Genomic DNA, 27,460 nt, shown 5'->3' with positions numbered 1-27,460 from the left:
TCAAACATCTCACAGCATCAATTGCATAAAATCCTTCAATTTCCTTTCAGGGCTTCATGGTGGCTCTATTTTACTGCTTTCTAAATACCGAAGTACAAAACACGTTAAAACACCACTTTGAAAACTGGAAAACCAAGAAGTCATTAGGCCCCAGCAGGCTGAGGTCTAGCAGCAGGAGTAAAGACTGGTCACCTCGATCTAGAACGGAGAGTTTAAGGTATGCATTTAACAGAGTCTCTTTGTACATAGGTGTCTCCTGAGTTTTCAGATGCTGCATAGCTAGCATTAAGGTTTTCAAATAGTTATAAGTTCATTGGAAAAAGTTGATTGTAATTAGCTTGTTGATAGTGTTAGGTAGGAAAGTGGATTAACATTGACACTGCTTGTTCAAATACTATAAAATATAAAGTAAAAGCATAATGAACAGTTGAGATGTACCTACCATAATCCAAGGTGTCTCAAGGTGAAAACAAAGTTTTCTCAGAAATTCCTGAGGTGGTCATAAACTGATTTAACTCAATTTACCTCTATACTGCGTGGTTAGGTCAGGATGTACCCAGGGGGCTCCGAAATTAGGTTGCATAATTTTATCAGCATATTCTGCAACTAAAAGTGAGGCAAAAAGTTCGTACACTAAAGCCAGCTTTATAAACTGGCCTGGGGCTCGGATTTAGATTAGGCATTGATTTTTGGTACTAAAAGATAAATACCAATAGATTGAATTGCCCCATTTCGTCCAATCGGTAGGGGAACCAGTTTTAGCTTTTTGGCGTTAGCGTTCGTAGCAAATCCGTAGCAAGGCGTCGGTTTCTAGTGAAATCAGTTCTTAACGGCACGGCTACATTTTTGTGTTTAGATAAACAACACAACGCCAAATTCAACTTTAAGAACATAATTGAACTGCCTAGCTGTGCTACGACGTTCGAAGCTAGCACATTGGCCAAATCCTGTGTCGAGTTCAAAGATGTGTATCTCGCAAATATTTAACTAGGGAAATACAAGGTTAAATATTTTGTAAATTATTTATTGCGAAAAAATCGAAAAACTTATCTTGATAGGTGTTTTTCGTAGATTATGATTCGTTCTCTTTGCTCACAGGCTGACAAAGGAATCTCAAACGAATACGCTAATTAACTACTCATAATGTTTTATTTGCTTATTATTGTATTATGTATATTCTAAAATTTCCGTTATTAATTCCTTCCAAATTGTGCAAATACGATATAATTGTTACTACTTAGCCACTGTGTTTCAAGCGTGTCAATGTTAGTTCACGTTTTCTTCGGGATTAAAACATCAAGAGGATCGTGATCAACCTGAAGCAGTAGGCTGTAACATATTTATTTCAGTTGATTTGGGCTTAGGCCGTAGCTTCACTAGTTCAAACATCATACTTCGTGCCAAAACGCAAGTTATTGCAGTCACCCCTATAAAAAAAGAAAAACAAGATGTTTTTAAACAGTACCGGGGAAACCACTACGAAAGATGGCCAACTATATGTCAGAAATTATTTTTCGCAGAGAATACGTAAAGGATTATTAATGAAATTAGTCCTAAGATATTGGTTGAATATATTTTCTAGATTTTTTTTCAAATTATCTTGAATAATTAGATTCTGACATATATCAGGCCACCTTTGTGTAGTAACTCACTCGAGGCATATATACAGGTTGTTTTAGAATTGCACGGCACTATTTGAGCTATGTATTCTCTAGTATAAAATAAAGAAAAAAGTTCATATAAGCGTGTGTCCGATTTCGATCGGTAGTGGAGTTACAGGATGTTAAAAGTTAAGAAAAAATTGGGTTTTTATTTTCTTATCTTTCATCTACTACAGGTAGAGCTTCCAAATTTTGTATGCCTATTAGGTAATAGGTGCTGCTTAATATGAGAGTAGATTGCCTCTAACTACTATACAGGGTAGTGTATTTTCTGAAGTCTTGGTACATAAAATCCTTTAGAAAAATTTCCTCGTGCGCTACTGGTGTATGTCAATATTTTTCTTAAGATCTCCAATCCATTACCTAAATTTTCTCTTTCTTGATTTTTGGTTGAATTTCGTTTAGTTTCCTCATAAATAAATTAATTAATTATATAAAATAATTATAATTATAATATTATATATGTATAACTCCGGTACCGATCGAAATCGGACACATACTTATATGAACTTTTTTCTTTATACTAGAGAATACATAGCTCAAATAGGATCGAGTAATTTTAAAACACCCCGTATATACATATACACAGTATCATGCAAATGTACGGCATAAATCCATTTAAGATTCAGCGGTGGGGTTTTTGGAAAAACGCTTGGACACGTGGATTTTTATTTTTTCTTGTAGTTTTTCTTATGGTAAAGTCATATATACAGGGTGGCTTAAAAATAATTTATGATCATCAACTTCATTTTTTCAAATGGAAACCCCTATTTTTATTTCATTTTTGAATATTACATCGAATTCTAAATATGTTTCATGTACCATGTCCTATACCTAAACCTAACAGTTATCGAGAAATTTATGTCTACACATATCAGTAACTAAGATAGCTCTTAAACAAGATACACTTTGTGTGAATGCCATTTTTTCCTTTTTTAGTGTTTAGGATCGTCCAATGATGTAAATTATTATCAAGTGCGACCTGCCTAGTGCTAGTATGGGGCTAACGCTAAAAAAGGAAAAATGGCATCCATACAAAATGTGTCTGATTCAAGAACTGTCTTAGTTACTGATATGTTCAGACGTAAATTTCTCGATAACTGTTGGATTTTGGTGTACGACATGGTACATGAAACATACTTAGCATTCGATGTAGAATCCGAAAATGAAATAACAAATAGTTCTATTTGAAAAAATGAAGTTGATGGTCATAACTCAGTTTTGGACCACCCTGTATACATGACTTTACCATCAGAAAAACCGCAAGAAAAAATAAAAATCCACGTGTCCGAGCGTTTTTCCAAAAACCACACCGCTGAATTTTAAATGAATTTATTCCATACTTTTGCATCATACTGTATAACTAAACGCTCACACTGTGATTCAAAATAAGTCCTGGTCCCTAATTATATTGAACATGGGGCAAAATAAATAAATTTTCTTAAAATCCATTTAACTGATGCCTTTAAAATCGGCTAAAATTACATAAAATGTTTATAAAATTGCAAGACAAATCCACAATTTTAAGAATATACAGGGTATTATGTTTAAAATAACCAAGTTGACGCCAACTCCCGAAATGACAGTATGCGTGATAACGTTGCCAATCTCGTCATTCGGTTCGGCACAATTTCATACCCAGATGTATAAAATCTCATAAAATTTGGATAAACGATTAACGACACATTATTACGACGGTTCCACACTTTTTTTACATTCCGTATAATAAAAACGTCTGGGACGTTTTGATCACACTGTGTATGAAAAATTCTTAAGACTTAATACATTTTCAATTTGAGGGAAGACTGAATTAACAAGCATCAGCTTTTGGTTCGCAAACCATATTCTAATCGATGCATGTTTTTGCATGTTTGATGTGCCACGCACGCGCAGAATCACCGAATGGACATTGGTCGGCACCGAAGACATCGAAGACAACGAGAAGCGTATGGCCCACTTAAAGGCTAAAGAGGTGTATTTAGGTAATCACCGAAAGGAATCCATGTGCAGTCAGCCCTTGCTAACGAACCAATCGCCTCGCAAGCTTAATCCAGACTCGACCAATCTTAAGTTTTCAAACGAAACGATGGTTATTATCAAAGATGGGCCTTACCTAAACCCTCCGCTGCTTGCTCAAAGAAAGGAGTCATTGGTAAACCAACCGCTATTTGAGCAGAGCGAAGATTCGTCCCCTACTGATCAGAACAGTGAACCTACTACGCCTCCACCTGCCAGTGTTAACAATGCCTTACCACCTACCCCAAAAGACACTACAGTGGTTATCAATAACAGGGGGGAACCATCAGTGACTATCCCGAATAATCGGAGTAACGCATTGCTTAGAAAGTAGGGCGTTGTAGATTTAATGGGGGAAGTACGCTTTGTAGATGCTGCATGTGGCAATCACATAGGTATTGCTTCTTGCATCTGGAATGACGCCGGGCTTTAGGACGTGATTTTTACAGCTGTGATCCTATTTTCAGACTTTACAGCCAACCGACTAATTTTTATTATAAACGAGAATCGTGTACTTCGGAAAACACCACCACTACTTTGGTGACCGTGAATGGGGGCCCTCATGGGCGCAGCCCTTATCTTCAGCCGCCCAGACACCACTTCGGAGGACACGTTTAAGATTTAAACTCTAAAGTGTTTACGATAATTAGTACATAAGTTCTTTGTACAGAGATGTAGTGGTATTAGTCTCTAAATTGTGATGTTTTTTACTGAGTCGAATGATTGTTTATTGTCACTCCCCTTCGCCCTCCAAAATGGTTAGATCATAGTTCATGGAGTATTAAACACCAGTACAGGAATGGTATTTGTTATAGGAAATGCGAAAGTGCCAAAATATATATTTATACAGTATTGGCTAAAATACTTGGAACATTTTCAAAGTTTGCATAAATTGAAAATTTTATGAACATCTTCAAGTTTTTTTTATTGTAGTTTTACTCTTAATAAAGATACACTCTAATCATGACCAAATAAAAAAACGCTTCTTACAAAACATTATGTAGATATGTATATACACAGTGTCTATTTGTGAAGTTCAAGCATGGAAACCTCCGTAATCACAAAAAGGTCGGTAAAGTTGGAGTAAAGTGACACAATTTGGAGTTCAAGAATATTCCATTTCAAAATTCGAAAAATTTCGACATGTTTGATATTTTTTAAAGCACAAATATTTTTTTTATTGTAAAAGAGCGGGATATGGTTCAAATTTAATATTCTGCAAATAGAAATTCTCAAATTACGCATATTTTCGCGCACTAGATCGTAAGCTCAGAACATTTGTACCAAGATCCAATAAATGCTGAAGATGAGCAGGGTGTTATTAATGCATTTAAATGCTGTTATTAATGGATTAATACATCAATATATTCAAACAGAAAGGTTTGTTTAAACGTTACAGAAAATTTAGGAGGTTCTACCAGACAATTTTCGCATCTGCATTTTCAATTTGCCCAGCATACATATGCATAGAATTTTAAAAAGAATTCATCGCTACTATAAACTGCACATTAGTCAAGAACTGAGGCCAGGGATAACAGTAGACTTTTTTTATTGAATTTTGAAATTGGTTGGAAGACAAATAGAAACATGACAATAGATTTTTATGCAAAATAATATGTCCGAAAAATCGGACAAAATTGTTTGTTTTACTGTGTTTAACTCTATGTGCTTATTTAAAGTTAGCAGCACATTAATAATTTAATCTTAAAGTCAGTACCAGTAATGGTTCTAAATTGACACAATCCATGCGAACAAGCTTGCGGAATTCCTAATTTAGAGCTTCCCATTAAACCATATTCCAACTTAAACTTAATGGGATTAAACAAAATTTTAAATCCATTTTCTACTTCAAGCACCACTCCTGTAAAAAATCGCCGCATAGTTTTACATACTAATTATAGTTCAAAAGTTTATCTCAATTATATTCACTCGAGCAAAACTAAACAGTGTTTTAAACTGTATCTTTTATATTACAAATTTAAACTCTTCTCGTACCTTACGTATTACCACTAATGGCCTACAATAAATTATTCCTTTGAACGAAGCGGATCTTAATGTTGGACCGTATAGCTTTAATGCATATAAAAGTTCCAACTTGAAACTAAACTGTACTTACTCTTAGGTGTTTAATTGTACAAATTATGTAAAATGGCTGTTGATTGTAAATTATTTATAGGTACATACTACATATTTACTATGAAATTTAAGTAAATAGGTGGATTTATCGAATATTTTATATTAAAATAACAAAGTATTTTCATTTCTAATATATCCATTGTAAAGACATTCCTTTCGTGAAGCTAAAATAGGTAATCAGTGTTCTCATTTTGTACGTTCAATTCAAACATCCTGTAGATTGTCTCTTTTTTGTGGTTTCAAAATATCAAGTTGGGAGAGTTGGGGTCTGAGATATCAAGTTCCTCCTCGTGGCAAAGATTAATAAAAAGTACTTTGAGTACGTTAACGTTGAATTTTTCCGCACAAAATAGGAACACGCTGAGTAATTGCCTTTAATCTTATCCTTCATTTAAACCATACTACTTGAAAATTCTTTCCTCAACTCCATTTCATTTTACAGAAATCGATTTGCCAAGTCCGCTTTTGAGGAACTCACTTTCAATTTATAGTTGCTTCTATTAATGATTGTTTTAAAGATAAGGCTTAAGGATTAACTTGTGAAATGTTTTATGAAATTATCTTAAAGAAATATACAGGGTATTATAATTTTCTTTCCCAGCCAATAGCTTGGTTGTTAACAAAGGTATAAAACTTCCGGATCAAATGAAAAATACTTACCAATTGCAGTACAATCTAAAGAATGCTGGCAATTTGGATCCTTCCAAATAATTTTAAAAAACAAAGAAAAAATTAAACAGCTATTGCAGCAAAAATACAACAATTTATAATACGTAAATTGTTTTAGCAACTACTTAAAATACTTGTGTCTATTAAGTCTTCACTACGGCATCTAATACTTAATGGACGTATAGCGCATCGCCCTCTTATATCCATCTGCTGAAACTGCAGCATAAACGAGATACTTACATATCAGTCGTCCTTAGGTTGTATAGGTATCTCCGTTGTTTGAAGCCCTAGAGGACTGAGAATTCGATTTAAGGAGTTTGGAATAAACCCCCGTCCAGTGCAGTGTTGTTAAGTTGTACACCTTTCTCCAGATTTAAGAAAACTGAATATGTATACCACTTGATTTTCCCTAGATTTAGAACAATTTCAAATTAACAATCTGACCTTCAATACAGTAATAGGTATTATTTTCCTTGACTTGGAAGTTCTTTCTGCTCTAACCATAAACGTCTATTTTTGGCTGGGAAAGAATATTTGAGAACTCCCATTTGAACGACATAACTTGTAGACAAAATTTTCTCATTTTAAGTTAATAAATCAAAAAAGACTTTAAAATCTACAAAGAGAAATATACTTATTATCCACGTTGTGTTTGTAGCATTTCCATTTTACCCTATAGATTAGATTGTTTCTTTTGGATTGATAGAGACAGCTTCATATTCTTAATTGTTCTTCTCAGGTGTAAATTCCAGGTAGTCTTAATTAAGGTTATCCCAAATATCTCACCTACGACGTAAATGAAATATTTTTCAAAAAAAGAGGATTCTATTAGGTTCGATATTCGACCTTCGAAAAAGTCGGACTCTTTTCTCTTAATATGAATGAAAATAAAAAATAACTCACTTCTAAAAATAACAACATTATATTTATTTATAACAAAGATAATTGCACAAGCCTTGTGAAATAGTTATTATTATCACTCCAAAATACTGTTGGATGTTAGCGCATACCTTGCCACCACTATAACTTCTAATAAATATAATCACAGAACCGGAAAATGTTTATCGTCCCGCTGTTGCCTAGCGAAATTTAATAGGCATGAAAAATATTTAATTTTATGCTGCGCTATGAAGTAATTCATCACTACAGTTTCATCTTGTTGCTCACTTTCCAAAATCGGACTCGCCAACGGGCTATTACTTACTCCGGAATGTACTGAAACCACATCTTCTTGGGGACTTAAAAGAGCTACAGTGCTCCTCACATAATCAGCCACTCGAGCTCGCATCTCAGGGTCCATATTTATCGCCAACTCATCTTCGACTTTTTCTTTCGGAACTACTTTGACAGGGGTATGTTTCAAGCTTAACACTGTAGGGTCGTTGTTGTGTCCCAAAATTACTTCACTTACTGGCACGATTTGAAGAACGTCTTCCGTCTGCAAATTTATTACCACTATACTGTCCACTGTCAATACTAGAGCCACCGGAATAAATAGGGAATTCTTGCTGACACTGGTGACTTCGGTGACGAATAAGACTTGACTGCTAAAAATATCCATGTATTTCCAGAGGTATTTTAATGTGGAGTTGGTGGAACGTTGATTTTGTATCGACACCGAACGAGGGTTTGGAAGGGAATTCCATCCCGCTCCTTGTAGTAACCCTAAAACATAAATCTCATGCGTTCACTAAAGTCCCATGGATCGTTGCTAACTTAATTCACCTTGCCCAGTCAAGGCCAGCAATTCAGCAGCTCCGCTTAATGGTTTAGTGAACACTCCAACTATACCTAAGCCAACCCCAGCTGCTATCGATCTAGGGGATGCACCTGACATCATGCATTGCAGAGGATGATGTGCAATCCCTCCGACTGCGCCCAGGAGACTTATCCCCAAACTAGTCATACCCTATACCAAAAATATGAATGCAGGGTAATTTTAAATTTATACTTATAAATTTGAGTATGATAGGTTAAGACAATATTGCAGTCAAAAACGAAAGTTGATAGTGACAGAGAACCCTTCACAATCTTGGCTTAGTAAAGGGTGTTTTAAAAAAAACTGCATTTCCGGATCCCTCTGTATATAATGAGATTTCAAAAACAACAAAAAAGACAGACTAATCAATGGTTAATTTTACCTGCATGAAGCCCTGAGTGACTCCCTGCGGCCTCTGCCTGCGCTGTTCTTCGGTACGCCTGAGGTGCTCTTCATCCAAAGTTAGGCGATCCAGGTTTCTAGCTACACTGGACGCAAGTTTTGTAACAGATTGTAAAGTACCAGCAGTTACGTGTCTCATCAAAGAAGCTGAACCAGTAGTAATACCTACAGAAATTCAAATTAATTTACCATTCTTTGAGGTTATTTCTAGTGGTAAAAATTACCTCTCAAAAACGCCATGGGACCTTGCACAAGCCCCCTACAGGGCAAACTAACAAAATCTCTAAGTCCAGTACCCATGGCTCTGGCCAATCCTCCGGGACTACCTAAAAGTTCTAGTGAACTTACAACCCAGCCGGCACCGAATATTGCCCCCGACAAATAGTGCATCGTTAGCGCATGGCCAAATCTAGAAATAACCTAGAGGGTTAAGCTTCGTGTTTTGCTATAAAAATCTACCTATACGAGGTGGTAAGAACCCTTCTACGCTCAAATTTGGCGAACTGCAAAGGGCTTTGGTCTAGGGCTATGTACATTTTCACTGAACTGTGAACGGAGAGTAGCAAAGACACAGGATTCACAACGAAAGTGCGAACAGTTAAAGGTTGAGCAAGTATTGAACATTGCCATGAAACGACTTCAGGAACGTTAACGGAAATTGAGTTCAAACCTACAAAAAAGTGAAAATACAGCTAAACAATGTCATTATTGCTCTTGATCCAGTACAGCCAATAACGGATTGTGATTTACCAAATTTATTTATTTCTTTTGGCGATGGCCAAATCACCAGCTCAACAATATTTAGATTCTTCATATAGCGCATAAGTTTGGTAACATACACATCTTCAATAAAAATGGATATAGGATTTATCGTCATTGTTATCGCCTTCAGACCTGCACGAGTGAAGAAAAAATATATCTAGGAATAGAAAAAAAACAGTCCTAATCCGACCTGTGTAACTTTTACCACTAGCTCTACTGGACCAGCTCTCCAATACGAAATCAGCGACAATTAATGCCGCATCACCATAATTTTCCAGAAGGGTCTCAATGGACATTCCTAATATATTTTGGTATTTTCGGGATTTCTTTTCTTGGCCAATTAAAACCACTGGAAAATCAAAAGATTCTCTGCCGTAGAGCTGGTTGTCAATTTGGAAGTCTAAGAGCGATACTTGCACTTTGAGACACTGTGTAAATGAACAATTCAAGTGTAAAAAATATGCTAATCATTAGCTTAATACCTCTGTCTGGTGTGCCATTACAACTAAATCATCGCAAACTAAATTGAGCAGGTCGCATCGCTCGTCGCAATTTTCTTCAATATCGGAAATGAGGACAAAGGAAATGCTTTCTAAGAACACATTGATCTAAAATCCCATCATTAGTCTATACCAGTTAAACGGTTGATGATGTTACCTTCAAACTATCACAGTTTTGACTCGAAGGTAGCGTGTTCACAGTTAAATTCTTCATTGCTGCAGGTCTCGCTACAAATCTGCTGGTGTCTTCGCTATGAGAACTATAAATTTGGTTCAGCGATGAAGGAACTTGGCAAGCAGAAGAAAAGGTGCTGATTGGGGACACAAGATGACTGACGTTCTCATCTAGAGTGTCTCGAGTCGCAGGCTAAAATTTATATTAAAGGATAATCGCGTTTTCTGAACGCAAATAGTATGTCACCTTAATAAAGCTCTCTTTCTCCCGCATTGATAGACGGACACGAATATCTCTGGCGCTAATTTCAACCTAAATAATTAATTCATAAAGCTATCATCATTAAAACAGAGGATATGAATTTAGTAATACCTGGCTGACGCTCTGAATTGTTATAAAAGTTGTACAAGCCGTGTTCACAATACTTAATTTTACGTCACCATAATAAGGTACTCGAATGAAAAGATCGTTATTGTTCACAATGCTGACTCCAACAGACCACTGTAAATTATGCTTTTCGGCTACAGATATAATGTAAAAATATAAAATTACTATGGTAACAGCAAACAAAATGAACTTACTAAGAGAATCATATGACAAAGATATTTTCTCAGGAAAATAAATCTGCGGTAACTCAGGGAATTTCTCCGATATCGCAGGCATATTATAATAAGTACCGGATACTGGAGGGATTTTGCAATTCCACCTAAAATTTATATACTTTCTTAACGATCAAGCTACTGATGTGCTGTTAACTTTAATATCAAAGTAAATCTGTTAAAACCAGAGCAGCCGCGTACCACGTTGATGTGCAGGTTCTCCTGCGATCACCAAAGGGCAGCGACGTCGGTTGTGGTTAGCAAATGGATGGGTGACCGGGGGGACAGGTGTTTTTAAAGGGAGGAAAGGGAGAGAATTTTTGAGATTTTTCTTACAAATGTGGGGTTAGTTCAGGTTATTAAGGTACAACAGGTAGGTAGGTGGGGTAAAGTTTCTTGGCGAAACTACACTATAAAAATCCCCCCCCCCCCCCCCCCCCCGAGTAACAAGAAAATACAAAAAGGCCCCAAACGTGCGCCGCACGCCAAGGTCCGAGAGGAAGGAGAGAAAAAAAAGAGGAGGGAAAGAAAAAGAGTTTTGGGAGGAGAAAATCAACGAATTTGACAACAAATATATATAGAGAGGGTAATTATATATCACTATGGAAATTAATATGCGGTTTTAGAGTTAGAGTTAACAGCAGATGAATAATATTTGAATTAATTTAACAGTTAATCAAAGGTGGTGTGGTACCTAAAGTGTTCGCATTCTGAAACTACAATGCTATCATCAGGCAAAGATTGGCCGCAGTAAAACGAGGCATTGGTGGTATTTTCAATGAAAAGTTGTGGCCTCGGATCATTGTGTAGCGCTAAATATATTTGACCCTTGACTTCTTGGGCGGTTACTACCCCTGGAATCTAAGTGAAAATTAAAATTATTATTTTACTTCTGGCTTCAACATTGCACTCCTGAAACTACTTTATACTCTAGTAAAAATAGTGTACTATATTTACTTTTTCTCGGGTAAATAATAATTTGAAATATATTGAATATATTATATATAATACCACTTACGCACAAACCTGCATCTCCAAGTAGGCAGATAGGTTTTCGCAACATTGGTTTATCTACTCGCAAAGGACATGACCAACCCTGACACGGATTAACAGAGAAGGCAGCATAAAAAATATACTCCCCGTTCGACGATTCCACGTCTTGCTTTAACGTTCGCCATTGAATTATTGGAATACCGATATGACTAAAATTCAAATTAAAGCAAAGCATATCGTTTCAGTTACCACTATAATAATTGCACCTTTTCGTTGAATGAGGAGCAATAGTGAAACAATGCTCTTGCGCATCAGCAGGAAAATCGAAGAGTTCCTTACCACTAGGCACAGCAAAACAAGCAACATTCACCTGCATCGACAAGTGATTGGACACCACGTGAGTGGATGTCAATCGTAGAAGGTGAATTTCATTGGAAATTGAACTGACTATTGATATCATGCAAATATGTGAGTCGCACTTCACGCAGGTTCTGATGATACCGTCCAATGGAATGCTGCCTGAAAACATTGATAAAAAAATTAGTTTAAAAACTTGCGGAAAAAGGTGTAATGACCTGTGATTTTAGGCATGTAAAAAGATTGGCTCCAATCGCTTTTAGCGAGTTGCAAGGGACTGGAAAAGGACCATTTGTTCCCCACACAAATGCCCAGGTGAAAGCTTTCTTCTAGTCTAGAAAAAAGTTCAATACATACAATAAAAAAAACGTTAAAAAAAACAGCTAAATTGTATTTACCTGGGAGGTATAATAATGCCATGATGTTGCACCCTACACAATTCAATTCCATTTAACATTAAACAAACAGGGGTACCAAGGGTGTTAACCATCAAACACCAAGGTAAAAGTTCAACTAACAGGGCGCAGGAGTGCTGACAGGCATTCTGATATCTACATAGTTATTATTACATAAGCATATCTTCTAAGGAAATTACTACATTCTGAGGTACATACTTCACTTGGACATGAGTTAATAGTTGATTATCATCAGTTATCCATTCAACGTTCGAAAATTCTTCCTCAAAATATGGCCACTTAGACTCAAAACAGTGGTTTAGGGACTCTAGAATAACATCAACCTCTTCATTTGAAAATTTTTTGAAAAACTTTCGATGGTCTACTAAAGAATAATTAAGGGGGATGTGAGGGTTATTCAAGGTGGTATTTCCTGCAAATTTAATTATAATTAAACAGCACAAAATATTACCCACAACTGTAAGCACCTTCCTCCACTTGAAAAGTGATCTGATGTGAATGATCGATGGTACCAAGACAATGCAGCTGCTGAAGCTCCCCTTTTCCATTAACCACTGAATCCAAATGAACACCCAAAGCTGGGGTTTCAATGTGAACCTGTACTAAAGCCCCATTAAACAACGTATTCAATCAACATAATCCAATCCAACCTTTGCGCTCATAGGGAGATTAGAGCGGATCATAAATAAGGGCCACAACATTGCCAAAATCCTTCGGGATTCCATGAAGTCCTGTATAAAAATTCTGCACCAAATTGAAAGGAATTGACCTCGTTCGTGCAGTGGTACCTTTACCAGCCACGGTTGAGATCCTGCCAAGTCAATTCAGCTTAATCTACGCGACATTAAGAAGAAATAATACACACAAACCTGTTGCATGTTCTCGTAAAGGTATGTCGCCAGTCCAGGCCGCATCCAAGCCGAAGAATCGCAATCTCAAAAAGTAGGTTTTCCTATTGTCAATGAAATTGCTGGGCGCGACGCTTCGTCCTGCGACCAAGTGACTTCGTGCGTTTCGGAACTCTTGCTCTTTATAATCGGACACCACTTCAACGATTTTCATTTCAAAATGTTCCACCAGCATATTGCACACTATTAATTGCCCAAAAAAAATAATTTGCTTTTGAGTTTTCGATACATCCTTAACAGTCACAAACAATGACAAGTTTTTTTCTGAGTTAAATTGGATCAACTGGGTCCCTTCTGCGAATACCAAAAAAGGCTTGGACCAAACCCAATTTGTTTCTTCCAAAGATACCCTGCAAAGGAAGGAAATACCATTCAAAGACCAATTTTCATTTTATTATTTAAAAATACAAGGAAAAAATAAAAGAATGCAGAAACTATAATTTTTAAAAGCCACGGCCATTGCCGATGAAAACTACAAATAATGTTAAGTTAACAAGAGACTAACCTTATATACTGTTTGTCTTTTTGAGATCTCCATGAATATAGGTGGAATTTCCTGGATTCCAAAAGTATACTCTCATTAGTGCCATTCTGACCAAATCTCACATTAACATTGGTGTCGTTACAAATAACATATCTAGTAGTGATGATGAAGTCGAGTTCTTTTTCATCGGAAATGTAATTCTGGGACCAAATTTGGAAGGTAACAGCTAAAGTGTGAGCGATACTGGGACCGAACATCACTTGGAACGGCTTTGAAATTAAATTGCACTGAAGACTTTTCGAGCGGCAAACTTCTAGTTTAGACGTAAAGGGTTCTAGATAACAATAAAATATCAGCTAAAGAAAATGTTCTCTTTTAGGTAGCGTTTTCTAAGCAGAGAGATATTGCAAGTCCTTGCATTAAAAAAAGTTATCCTTTTCCGTCTTGTCTTCGAAATCTTTAAATATTTTACAACTTCTTACATTTTACAAAATTAAAACTTACCAATAAAAGTTTGCTCAGTTAGATAAGCGTAATCCAACACTGTCGCCTGAACAGAAGAACTAAGTTCGGTAGTCCAAACTGTGAAATCCCAAGTGGAAAAATATGCACTTAAGTTGCCCAAAGATAAAGTCAAAATCTTCTGGCACTCAGGAAAACTGAGATCTGACGAGTAGTTCTTTAAGCACTCCGGCATCGTAAACTGTACTTTCTTAGGCACGTAACTGGCTAAAGCAAGCTCGACCTTTGTGATGTATATGGCACAATTAAAGGTCGGTATAAGACATTTGTTGAAGTAAGAGTCAATGCGCATGCAAGCGGCTAAAGCTCTGGGAGAAATTCCCCCTTGGTTTAATAGAGGTTCTTCGGTATTGTCATCTATACTGGTTATTACTACCTAAAAACAAATAAAATAATAACTCCTGAATACATGTACAAATAATAATGACAAAATGTGGCCTTTTAGTGTGGTAAAATACGATATTTCAGTAGGTATTAGAAACATATTTTTTAATATCACAAAATAGGTTGTGAAATTAAATGATCTATATATTTACCCTCCAAGTGCTGGCGACTACAGTCTTCGGGCAGCATTCAGGTAGACTTAAGTGGCAAATCTCGCTCTCAGACAAACAAAATTGGGTATAAGGCAAATAACTGTTCCTGCATTCTGACCAATATTCCAAATGACATAGTACGGATACCTTGTCCTGTGAATTGAGAACCGTTTTGTATGGCACAGGAAAAACCCGCACTTTCGTCAACGCCCTCGGTTGTGGGTATTTCCATGCCATGGCTGAAATGCCAACGGTCCAAAACATAACTTGATAGGGTAACGGCATTTCGTCTGTATTATCCGTGGCGGAATCCACGAACTGAAAGGCTCCAGCCCTGAGGTCATCTTTATAATGTTGGTCTTTTTCTATAAGTTTCTGTTCTAGGAATTCGCCAGTGTTAGTATTATTGCCCAACATCAGAACTATAAATTCTTGCAGGTCGCTGAGTACCATTTTTACGCATTTTATTTGTTCCGCTGTAATGTCAAGTAAAATACAGTCGCTCTCTGCAGTTACTTCAATCTAAAATGATAACAATTTCAACAATGAATCTATACTGATAATACACTATATTTACCTGAGGATCACTATCAGAATCTTGCCAAGACTCCCAAAAAACGCATATGTCAAAAGTGATCGTCCAGGGGTGAAGCAAAAGTTTACAGAAGCTATCGTAAACCACAGTTAGGGTAAAGCAATCAAAAGTTGTCAGCAGACAAATTTTTTCAGGTCTACTAGTTAAAAAAAGTTGGCTTTTTAATTCTCGCATTCCCACATGGAGCTCATGCCCGGTTTCAGATAGTATCGCAAGAATCAACTGATCGGATTTTATAGTTACTGACTTAATATTCCCTAAAAGAAAATAATCTTAAATGTTTATTTCAAAGTAGTAAGATAAATATAACGGTTTATTATTTCTCAGAGGAAGCGTTGCGTTGTACCGAGGCTGACAGCAAACTCTTCTATTAAGTAGTTTAAGAATTGACATATGCGTGAATAACACAATAATATTATTATTATTCCATTTAGGCTTTCATAATTATTCTTTATAAAAATGTCTATCTTACAAAAATAAGCATTTACCCAAAATATCTTTAATCCTCTCAAACTGAGTGAATGTATCATTCACCTTTAGGGATCTGAGATGAATGTTTTCCTCTTTGCTACTTCTGGCATTGATCGCTTTAAGTATGAACATAAAGCTCTCAGAACCACCACCACTTTTGAATATATCCACCACTTTATCTTTAATATTTAACAGATGGCTCCATTTGGAAGGTTGACATACGACTTTTGTCGGTCTCAAAATCTCTAGTTCGACTTTAGAATTTTTGCTTATGCCTGCAAAGAAACTGCACTGTTAATTTTACTATACACAAAAGTAAGAAGATAAGTACCATAGAAAATTATATAGAATATCTACTTTAAATCTAACGGGAAAATAGTAAATCTAAAGAAACGCACGACAACTTTAGTTTGAGAAAGGAAAATTAACTTTTTTTATGTTGTAATTAACCCACCATTAGTCGCAGCCACTAATCAGAATTTAAGCTCTGATTTTTTTAAATTTTAGATTAAACCTGGACTTTGCTAATACTAAATTGTAATTACTAAAATTCCGAACATATTATGAATATTTTCCTTTTACACACCTTTACTGAACCGGAAGGTGAAAAAAGCAGGTAAAATGCCACTAGAATTCGGCGTGCCTGCTTTGGTTTCCAACATTTTAACAGAAAAATCCTCTTCACATGGTAATTTATTCACAGCTGGATATTCTGGACCACTAATTTTTAAATTGAAATCAAAACACGAGATCTAAAAAAATGTTAACCAAAAACTATTGCAATTTTTTTGAGAAAAAATAAATATTAACTAGCCTGCATTTTTTTGCCAATTTGCTGCTTGGCGTAAAAAAAGTTCGGCTGCGTTAAAGAAACATACAATAAAGGAATGTATTTTCTATATGAATTGGAACGATCGTCGGTGCTCTCTTCGGAGGCCTCATACCCTTGATCATCGTCAGACTGCGAAATGCATAAAATTCACAAAAATCTACAAATAAGCAACAACTAAGCTTACCCTCCTTGAAGCTTTTTTCTTCTTATTTTTATATTTTAAATTATTAATGCGCTCGTCATCAACACTGTACAGAGTGAAACCTACTTTTCCGGCTGTCATTATTATGTCAACTGGGACGGATGACATTGTATAAGGAATGACTGGAGGCCGAGGGAAAGTCAGCTGTTTACTATTGTCAATGCTTTGTCTAGTTAGAAGACCTAGGCCCTACAAGATATAGAAAACTAAGACCTTAAAACTAATAGAGATTGAAGGTCAGAATTTATACTAAAATTCTAAAAAATTGTTAAAATATGTAGCATATATGGAGATCTGGTGCTGAGTTCAAAGAACGACTAACTTTGAGCTTATAATAAGGTAGTAGACAATAAGTAGTATATTGCAATTGATTATATAAATGCCAGTCAACATGTAAAACTGAAAAAATTGATATATGAATAGCTTGATTCGTTTTGCATTAAAAGTTCAGCTTGCGCAAATAAATCGTGTTCAAGTTAGAGAATACATCATGACTTACTGGTACTTTTGATGATTGAATACTCCTAACATCAGAGGTATCTATACCTGAATCCTTATTTTGGCCCTTAATTACACTCATTTCCACATCAAAGTTTTGCTGATCCACTCCAGATGATTCAAGTCGTGAATATGGGAACTTTTCTATAGGTTTTCTGAGAACTCCTCCCTGTTGATCATTACCAAAATGTTGTAACGTGCTCGGGGAAGTAATATTAATAATTTGTACCTCTACAATAAACGGTGCAACTGAAGTGACAAACTCTGTAACAATAGCTGAAGAAAGCTTCAATTGATGCAATGACACAGTGACAAGAATATCGGAAACTAAGTTAATTTCCATGGAATGGCCGCATATTATGGTACTATCTTTGTATACCATCAAGGGCGCTGCTACCACTGTGATATCATACCTACAAGTAAAACCAGGGTAATGAAGCCCACATTAAAATGCTACACGAGCCTTACTTTTCCAGGATATATCTCAAATTCAATGTGGGTGTACTATTTGGTTGTCCCTGCTCCAAAATGTTCCACTCTAATGCAGGATTTTCGCTCATTCCTCTTAAATTTGACAACAGATCGGTCGTGGGAATCAAAACTGAATGTATGTCTTCCCACGTTCCTGTAGAAATTGAGATCCCTCCAATGTCCAGCTGGTACTGTCTATCCTCTACCTCACTTCCTGGTTGGAGTTTGAGGTAATTATTAATTAATGCGTTAAAGAAACATACAACTCGCCCACCTGGAACATTTAAAATTCTGGCATGGGCAGCCTGCTCGTACAGATCTGGACGAATGGGAGTCCTACATATTGGATTGACAGCTTGTGGATTTAGGCAAATTTTTTGCACTTGGAATATGATGGTATCGTGTAAGACTCCTCCGCCTAAGGAAAATACTTGTATACGGATTTTTTTCTAATATTAACAGCTAAAGTAATAGTTTTTATAATATAAATTACAAAAACTATCACTACTATAAACACACAAATTTACATAATGAAAACACCAAAAAACCCTTGCGCACTTATCCCATTTTATCCTGGATAAAATAAAAAATTGTCTACGTGAAATCATACATACCTAAAAGTTCTTTTGATGGCATTATCACTCGAATTTCCTGGCAATCCAAATATGCTAATGGCAAAGTTTGGTTACTGAGTGTAGACGAAATGTTTGTGTTCGGAATGCTTTCAGATTTCAAACTCTCTGACGTACCGATTGGATTAGTCATTAACGGAATCTAAAATTAAAAAATTCACTCATATTCATCAAAGTCTTTTCAATAAATTAAGTATTTCCCAATATATTAATTTTATATTGGTACATATCTTAATCTTAGAGTTACATATTGCGAAAAATGAAACAAAAAATAACTAAAATAAAAGAAATTAATGCCCTCTATCTTACGCCACTCTTCCAAGTTAACTGAACAACGTAAATTAATCAATTTCTAAATCCACACTTACCATCACCAAATAGAAGCTCCTCAATGTATTCAAAGAAACCACAAAATCCAACGGTTGTATACTGACGACGACTTCCGTTATATACCTCGCATTGGACAATAAATGCGTGTTGGTCTGCAGCTTGCTACCTTTAACATATTCACATAGCAACCCCTACAATAAAGTTACTAATTCTAAAGCACTCACTCTTATTCTTCTTCTGTACAGCTCCCCATAAAGTATGAGTATGCTGACAACTGGCCCTCGTTACAGTTAAGCTAATCAAACAGCTTTCTTCCTGCCGTAGACTCGAGGGTAAATCATCGCGCAAACGCATAACAATTCCTGAAAATACACCTGGCTGCCATTTTGAAGACGGTGAGAACCTGAATATCATCAATAGTTACACACAAAAATTTACAAAAAAAATGTAGTACCTCTCATAATGTTGTATTGAGGCGGTGCCAACTTTGCTCTTAATTTTGATGTAGACATTTTGAAAATCTAAAGAACTGACGATATCTTCGGCGTCCAGCACCAACTTCAGTTGATGAAAATCTGCTTCTTTCTGATCAGCAGACAACAACTCAAAAGAAAACTTGGTAATGGTCCATTGCACCCATGCTGTAAGCTTGACAGGATCAGCTGTAGTTAAACTTACTGGATTGACTATTGTGCCAGGAGGAAGCGATTTATCGCTAATACTGTCCATTGTTCCCTCCTTGATTTGAGTGGGAGATAAGGTGGAACTACCTGAATTTTTTTTTGCTGTATCAATATTAACACATAAATAAAGTTGTAATTTGACAACCTGGGTCTGATGCCAACAAGCAACAAAAATTTTTTGGCTCATACTACTGAGGATGATATGTATGTACATACATACTAATATATGAAGTTTTACATTACATACTTACCTCTAGTGAGGAGTGAAGGGGCCACTTCTGGGCAACCAATGTTGACATTTGCTTTAGGGAGTAAGTTGGATACGACTTCCATAAAGCCGTACAAAATACTGGCAAATAAGTAAACTTGCATCTGCTGCGTCGACATCTCTATTGGAGTAGTATCTATATGAACACATACACCTGCAAAAGCAACATTTCCGAAATTCCACTGCTAACTTAACTTACAGATTAAACCCACCCAAATAACCTATATCAACTTTCGACCCCGCATCAGGCACAAGACTAACCGTAGAATTCTCCGACTTCTTTTGAACCTTTTTGGACTGACTAGCAGGACTAGTTGGAGTACTGCTAGTATTACTTTTGCCGTACTGCGCATTAGAACTACTAGCAGCACTCATATTGGTATTTTTGGAACCTTTTCGCTTTTGATCCACTGGGGTAGTATCTTTTTTAGTTGTCGGTGCTAAACAACTTTTTAATAAAACATTCCATTGATGAGTTTCACAGCGAGATTACCCTGACTAGCCGTATCTTTCTTTTTATCGTCTTGAACGTTGGAAGGAACTGACGGAGCAGAATTTTTAGAGGGTCTTGTAGAAAGTCCTACAGTAGCACTCAAAGAAACAGGTCTTAAAAATATCAACTTCTTTTTGTTTTGCATTGTGTAACAACTGAGATCTGTGATGGATATGGTCCAAGGAAAGCTAGACTTATCTAGAAAATAACACAAAATTGAAACCACGCAATATAGTGTTGAAGTAAACCTAAAGGAATATTGGGGATAAGCCGGTACATAATGGCAGGTTATGTTGCATATTGTCAGTAACATATGGTAGTGTTATCCATCCAGATATAGGAATTGGGGAGAACTTAATATAATAACGGGCAATCATTAAGAAAAAAACTCGTACTAGGCGGTGAACCATGTATTTGTACCTAAAAGAAGCACTTACCTGGCGACCATATGTTGTTAGGTAACGATATTGGCAAGTGTTTAAGATATTTACTGATAGTTTGCCTCTGAACACTTTTAATGGTGGCAAAAGGTAAGGTAATCACTAAAATATCTGGTGGTTCATTTTTGACTGTTGCTTCTTCAATTGCTTCTTGAATGCCTGTAATTTTTTTATAATATCTTCATTTGAACCATAAATGTAATGTAAATATATTTTTTGTACGTCTGGGTATCCTTTGGTGATTTTAGTCTAGATCTCAATTGTGTTCCTTTAGGTTTATTTTAACGGCTTATTCTCACAATTAGACCCAATCATTGTTTTTCTTGATACACGAGAATGATATTTATAATTTAAAGAATGTAATATGCTGTCCCATATTGAGTGACTTTTACTTTTATTGCTACTTGACGATATTATAACAAATTTTGTGTAATTTCAATTCACGTACCTTGGGATCCAACGGCAGATAACGAAGACATTGGGAAATAAATCGTACACTGGGACATATCGCCAGACAAAAATATGCCTTTCCATACATTAAACCACTTCTTTAAAAGATTATACACCTTTTCTTGTACCTAAAATTATCAAATAAAATTATCATATATCTATAACAATAATTAATCAATACTCTTACATCAGTTGGCTCCTCCTTCATTAATTTGTCAGAAATAACTCTTGGAGCTATTTTTGGGTCTGAACTACTGTGTACAGATTCTAAGTGATTGGAACTCGGCCTTCTAGGAGTATCGACAATACCGCTACCACTAGCCTCTGAAAAACTTTTATTTTTTGAGGCAGAAACTGATATATCAATTGGCTCGCTGAAAAGTAAATAACAAATTTCACTGCAAAATAGAGCACAGATCCAAAAATTATTATTAATATAATTTTAATAGTACATTTCTTGGCGACTTTTGATGAATTATTCCATGGTGATGAGAGAGACTACAAAGTCACTCAGGTTACTCACCCCATTAGAAAGTTCCTTGGGACATACAACAGCCACTTGCAAAGCAAGGGATCAACACAAATCTTGATTTCCTGCAGATTAAAGATGAAAATTGGAGGATGCCTTTGCATGTCAGGGATCAATGGAAACTGGACCATTAAAGTAAAAAGGGGCTGGCTGGCGTACAAGGAGTTTCTGCGTAAGATGAAAACACAGTATTAACACATTTTTAATTAATTTACTTTTTTTAATAAACGCAAGTTTTATAATAAAAATGCTATTTATACTTCAAGCAACGACATGCATATTAGAGAAAAAGTACAAGTATGTAACCTATTTTCTCAATTATTAGTGGCAGCTAGGCCATACAGCAATCTTTCTATGAAATTAAAAAATATTTAACATAGGTTTAAAACACATTTAACTCACCTCCTAATTTCATTTGTGGCACCGCTGTCCTCGTTACCAACTGTAATTTCTGGGCCGCTTATAAACAAAACTTGTTGAAGGTTACGAGGCATCACAGACCTGGATATAATTGGTTCAAAAATAAAACCTTTTATTGCGTGAATGCTGGCATCTATTGTTTGTGTAGAATTAGTTACTACTTTTTTGAAGCGAATGCCCTCAATGCATATCTCCATGTAGGGAAAACCTACAAATTAGACATTAATAAGAACCAATAAGCTCAAAGTTTTAAAAACCTACCAAAGTCCTTACAGGCATCCGAAAGCAAACTAGAACCATACATGCTTTTTGCATCCAACCCTGATTCTTTAACCAACAGTTTTTCTACGATATTATAGGCAACCATCATTTTGGCCTTAGTGCCATTTAAAGTAAAGTTCTCGCTTTCCACTATGATTTCATCGTGAGGTATATCGCAATTTACCCAATATTGAGGTTTTAAAATCCTTTTGGAGCTATACGATACGCTGCTCGGAGTCAACATTATGCTTTGACAGGCAGGATTGGTAACCAACCGACTCAAAAAGCCCACAATTTTAACACTTTTTGTGACATAACACGCGTCAAATAGTTTCTTAGGCGGCTCTGGTAACTGACAAGTTGTATGCACCAATCTCTCCACATACATGGGATAATGCTGTGTTATATCGATAAACTGGCACTCTATTATAATTTTAGGAACCACTGAAGTACTAGTAGGCATGTTAGCGGTGGACACTTTTTTGCTTCTTTCAAACAAATGAGTTTTTGTGGGTTCAAAAAATGGATGATCCAGTAGTTCAAGTTCGATAATAGGAGCAAAAAATGTTATACGTATAGCTCTGGTAGGTATAAACTCATTAAGCGCATCGAAATCGTCTTCAGATGGTGGTAACAAGTCATGCAATAGCAAATCTTCTTTGGGCGTATAATATGGAGGATAGTCATAGAATGATGAGGCTACTTGTATGGTATTGCACCTATGAATGAGTCCCGAACATATTCGTAGTTTAAAAGGGCCAATGCAGAGACGGAGGGTGGATATTTCCAGTAAGTTACTGGAAATAATACAACGCAGAACTACAACATCTAACTATAAAGAGGGCTTCAGTTTTAATCTATGTCCCTTTAAAGGATGGTAAGAAATTCACCACAATTTCCACTTCTAATTCTTTTATCTCTCACCTGCATTCTAAATTGCTCCCCAAATCTGACAAAATATCACTGCTCATGTCCCCGGGAATTTCTAACTGATACACATAATCAAAGGCCATCGCTGGAGTCTTTTCTAACAAAACCGACTCCGTAGTAGTAGACATATGATGGTCCCATGAAGTGTTATACTGCCGTTTTCCCCCCTGGTTCTCAATTGCATCGGCGTCGAATAATGAGTCAACTTTATGAAAATTTGAAGCGGAACCCAGTTTTAAATAAGGAGCCGTACTCTCGTTCACTTCAAGATGTCCGCAACTGCAAGGCCCTGTGGGAATAAAGGTAGCTTCACTGACGCCTCCAGTACAATTGAACCATTGCAGGCCATGGATAAAAGTATCAATGTAGATTCCTTGAAGGTCCATGGTTAGCATGGGATGATAACGCAACTTCTTCTGAGAATAGTAGCCTCTTTCATGCACTGACTCTGATACCTTAGGGGAATTTAAAACTTTAATGACATGTAATAAATAGTAAAGTGTCACTTTTACTGTCATATCATACCTTAAAAGTTATAGAAGCCTGGTCTACATAGAGCCCAAAATGCAAAGAATGCCCCCGGAGTGCTTTCAGTTCCTCCTGATCAATATCTTCTTCCCAAGGAGCTGGTAAAACCGAGGAAACATATGACCAAGCCCAACCAGTCCAAGTGCCAGCACTCTCCTTACTTTCTATAGCAAAAACAATAAAAGGATATATTATGAATAAGAAATTTAAAGATGCATTCATTACCTCCTTTGTTATCTGTAGAACTCCCTGTGGCTTCAGTGGACGACTCAACTATTGGTTTAAGTTGTTTTTGATGAAGTGCATACAATAACATTAACAAACGCATGAGCATTGGCACTTGCTGTTCTGTCACACTGAATTCCATACTAACCAAAACAAACTCCACATAAAGATATTCCTAATGAAATTTCAATAGATTTACATACTTGTTGCAATAAATATCTAATCTGGTGGTAGAAGCTACATTAGCAGTAGATGAATGATAGTGTCTCAGTAAATGCATGGTCATAGAACATCTACAACAAGTTTTATATTTTAGGGAAAAACTGATATGAGAATGTTACCTATATAACATTGGTTCTTGATATATTTCAATCTTTCCAGATGCATTTCTCTTGTCTAAGCAGAGGGTGAGATCACTGACGCTAATAACTTTTCTTAAAGTTACTTGTGCTGGAGAAAGATCTGGAAATTGGTAGCAAAAATTTGCAATTTTAATAAATTTTATAGCTTAAATAACGTCTAGAATTAACTTTTAACATGTTCAGAACATAAAAAATGTTGTATAATAAAACAAACATTGGGTACACATTTCTCTAAGTCTTCAAATAAAAAACTTGAAAAGAGTGAGCATTCTCACAAGAAGGATCTGCATATTCAGGCCAATTCATTCAGCCACTCAGAATGTAATTTTACCTGTGTAAGCAGGTTCCCATTTCTCATTGGCACTTTCAAACTTCAGCAATTTCACATTCATTGACAGCACTATATCCTCCTCAACATACTTTAATATTAAATTATTGCAATGTATACTTATATTACTGACAATCTTATTAATCAAAGACTGGATATAGCCAGGAGGTGCTTCTACAGTTTTGCTAAAATAACACAGAATGTCCTTAATCCTCCAAAGAAAGTTTAATTCCTACCTTTGACCTGTGACTTTTTCTTTTCCTTTTTTTTTTGATACTTTCCTAAAGCCTTTGCCTTTTAAATTTAATATGCATTCTGAAATCAAGCCACATTTAAAACAAAGTTTTTGAACAGATTGCATTTTTTCAGACCTATAGTATTTATAGTAATTCTTATAGGTTCGGAAGCAATTTTTGTCCATGGCACATGGATTGAAAGCTCCCTGATACTGCCAGAAACAAAGCTGAATGGTAATTGTAGCTCTTGCTCCAACACTTCCAAGTTAAGCTCTAAATTGTGAAATGTGGCGTCTCCACCCCATAGTGAGACCTGATTTTTTAATTAAAAATAATTGTTACATAGTGATAATTACAATAATTTTATTAAAATAAAATATATTTTCTCAAATTATTGGGTACCAGTCTACACACAGGGCATTGTTAAACAACACTTGCTATACTTTCAGTAGATTCTGGTGCCAATGGAAAATACTTGAAGGGACTGGGAAATTGGAAAAATGTGGTAGTCTTTCAAAAACAGAGGTTCCCTGTCAAGCCCTATATTTACCAAGCCTGACAACAGTGAGGACAACACTTCAATATGAAGACTCAGTGATGAAATTTATGTTTTTACCTGTGAATCTTCTGACTTGAAATTATTGATATATCTATTGACATAACTCAATATTATAGGAGTGATGTAGGACTCTAATTTAAACATGTTTTGTTTTGGAATGTTGTGTATTGTATTTATTTCGTGTTCCAGGGCTCCAATCAGCGTGAAACTTGAATTATTTTCTAAAAAGCAATAAAATATTGGAAACGATACATATTATCTGTTGAGCGAATAAAAACATGCAGTTTGACAAAAACAATGAAATGTAATTGTTTTCGATCGTTTTTCTTAATTGTTTTTTGATTGATTAATGACAAATGTCAAGGAAAAAGCCGGCCGGGTAAACATTAACGTCAAATCAACAGCATGTGAAGAATACTGGAATGAATTTAATAAAATCCATGATTTGCATAGCTGTTTCATAGATGACGCCACGCATCAAACTGTTGTTCTAAACTAATAGTAATGTAATAGAGGGCAGTGGCAAAATCCGCCATATTATTAAAGCGTTTTATGCTTGTGTTAAGAGTTTTCATTTCCTATTAAAATCATTCCTGACCGTCCATAAAACCCGCTAAATGTTTATCCTCCTTTCGACCCAGACCAGGTATTTTCCATATTTTATTTTCTATTTTAAACAAAAATAACCTAATTTTAAACCGCAAATAAATTTGAACAAAATAGAATAAAATTGATACAGCATCTCGATACGATTAAAAGGAAATACGCGTAGGATGCAAATCAAACGTATTAAGCGTATCTAGACCATAAAATAAAAGATAATTCTTACGTCAATATTCGAGTTCTATATGATCAAAAGCCAGAAGCAGTATGGCTGCAAACCCAGGTCTTTCAACCCGAATCCATTAGGGCTGCAACATGATGCGTTTTCTATATTCTACTGACCCATATTCCAAGGTTTCTTGCAAATTTTAATATTGGTTTCAGCTCCTATATTCTCAGATCAAATTATGGTCTGTTACGTGTGCATTCTGATAATAATATCTCGCTAGATCAGTAATTTCTTGTAAGGACTTAGTAGATAAATCCAAAGGTAACAAATTTGGAGACTGAATGCAGCCAAGCTGGCCACCAAAGGCTTTTTTGTCGCACCTTAACGCGTAAAAGTGTCACTTTACCCCCACAAATAAGTAAAACAAAATTTAGCGGTACGTTTGTACCCAGAAGGTACGAAAACAGGTATTTCGTACTAATGGTGCAAAACTCCATTTTCATTCCTGCAACTTTCAGATTGAGGCGTAACAGTGGTTTACACAACAAAGGAAGAAAGTATTACTTTTGTTCCCGCGAATGATTTGAGCGCTTGGCGCTAAACAGGGGCATCCCCATTCGGATGAGATTTCCATCTACACTTTTCTACTACTAATGTTCTGTTTTATGAAATAAAAGAGGCAGGTGTTGTTTGGACAAATGGCCTGCGGCTGGCTGGCAAACTTTCGCCTCGCTCGTAACATGCCTGACATTATCCTCGTAATGTAATGTAGTAACACATCAATTGTAGTCAATTAAAAAAAACTGACCTTAGTAATATGATGATACAGCTCATAATCAAATTGCGAGAAAGGCGCTAAAATGCTACTCACAGTTTGAAAGTGGTAGGAAAGGATAGTAGGAAAAAGTGTTTATCACGATTTTGCGTCTTTTTCTTTACAATTTAACGATATTAGTGGGCGAGGATTTAAACTTAGAAATTTATTTTGAATATATTCACACCTGAGTGAACCTTTTTTTCAATATTCCCCAATATGGGACAAAGTAAAGT

The 27,460-nt window shown here is 35.9% G+C and overlaps 2 protein-coding genes across 8 annotated transcripts in view; one reads left to right on the top strand and one right to left on the bottom strand.

Annotated features, from left to right (window-relative positions):
- The window catches only part of LOC136416265 (diuretic hormone receptor-like), a 102,231-nt gene extending 96,096 nt beyond the window's left edge, over positions 1 to 6,135 (top strand). For 3 of the 6 annotated variants that reach the window (XM_066401373.1, XM_066401391.1, XM_066401365.1), the window contains 2 exons: positions 51 to 217; positions 3,555 to 4,391. In XM_066401373.1, the coding sequence (XP_066257470.1) occupies positions 51 to 217; positions 3,555 to 4,011 (624 nt within the window). In that variant the 3' untranslated portion in view covers positions 4,012 to 4,391. Of the gene's footprint in view, positions 1 to 50; positions 218 to 3,554 lie in introns of all 6 variants that reach the window. The other 3 variants (XR_010752696.1, XR_010752695.1, XM_066401400.1) reach the window with 3 other exon arrangements.
- A 1,250-nt stretch (positions 6,136 to 7,385) lies between these two features.
- On the bottom strand, positions 7,386 to 25,956 carry Vps13B (vacuolar protein sorting 13B). Of its 2 annotated transcripts, none has more exons than XM_066401244.1 (55): positions 25,696 to 25,956; positions 25,215 to 25,392; positions 25,080 to 25,158; positions 24,847 to 25,028; positions 24,495 to 24,615; positions 24,357 to 24,446; positions 24,154 to 24,296; positions 23,926 to 24,092; positions 23,395 to 23,855; positions 22,471 to 23,267; positions 22,192 to 22,417; positions 21,784 to 21,957; positions 21,448 to 21,634; positions 21,259 to 21,388; positions 20,808 to 20,969; positions 20,371 to 20,568; positions 20,090 to 20,317; positions 19,861 to 20,031; positions 19,381 to 19,711; positions 19,151 to 19,329; positions 18,965 to 19,092; positions 18,579 to 18,738; positions 18,239 to 18,382; positions 17,962 to 18,178; positions 17,723 to 17,906; positions 17,495 to 17,662; positions 16,978 to 17,184; positions 16,776 to 16,922; positions 16,548 to 16,713; positions 15,979 to 16,236; positions 15,473 to 15,747; positions 14,896 to 15,417; positions 14,342 to 14,735; positions 13,859 to 14,171; positions 13,315 to 13,703; positions 13,096 to 13,256; positions 12,913 to 13,042; positions 12,644 to 12,857; positions 12,428 to 12,580; positions 12,248 to 12,363; positions 11,939 to 12,191; positions 11,698 to 11,881; positions 11,374 to 11,540; positions 10,662 to 10,786; positions 10,453 to 10,601; positions 10,327 to 10,392; positions 10,063 to 10,272; positions 9,888 to 10,013; positions 9,596 to 9,833; positions 9,394 to 9,537; positions 9,103 to 9,313; positions 8,868 to 9,052; positions 8,624 to 8,808; positions 8,208 to 8,391; positions 7,386 to 8,147 (listed from the first exon to the last, which is right to left on the bottom strand). In XM_066401244.1, the coding sequence occupies exons 1-55, from the start codon at positions 25,780 to 25,782 to the stop codon at positions 7,525 to 7,527; spliced, it is 11,787 nt and encodes a 3,928-aa protein (XP_066257341.1). In that variant the 5' UTR covers positions 25,783 to 25,956; the 3' UTR covers positions 7,386 to 7,524. The 2 variants fall into 2 exon arrangements, with proteins under 2 accessions (XP_066257341.1, XP_066257349.1); XM_066401252.1 differs by having other exon boundaries at positions 19,381 to 19,696.
- Between the last annotated feature and the right edge of the window lie 1,504 nt (positions 25,957 to 27,460).

Source organism: Euwallacea similis, chromosome 2, assembly GCF_039881205.1.
Source record: "Euwallacea similis isolate ESF13 chromosome 2, ESF131.1, whole genome shotgun sequence".
Taxonomy (NCBI): Eukaryota; Metazoa; Arthropoda; class Insecta; order Coleoptera; family Curculionidae; genus Euwallacea; species Euwallacea similis.
The sequence above is the reverse complement of the archived record's forward strand: the minus strand, read 5'-3'. Positions and strand labels throughout refer to the sequence as shown.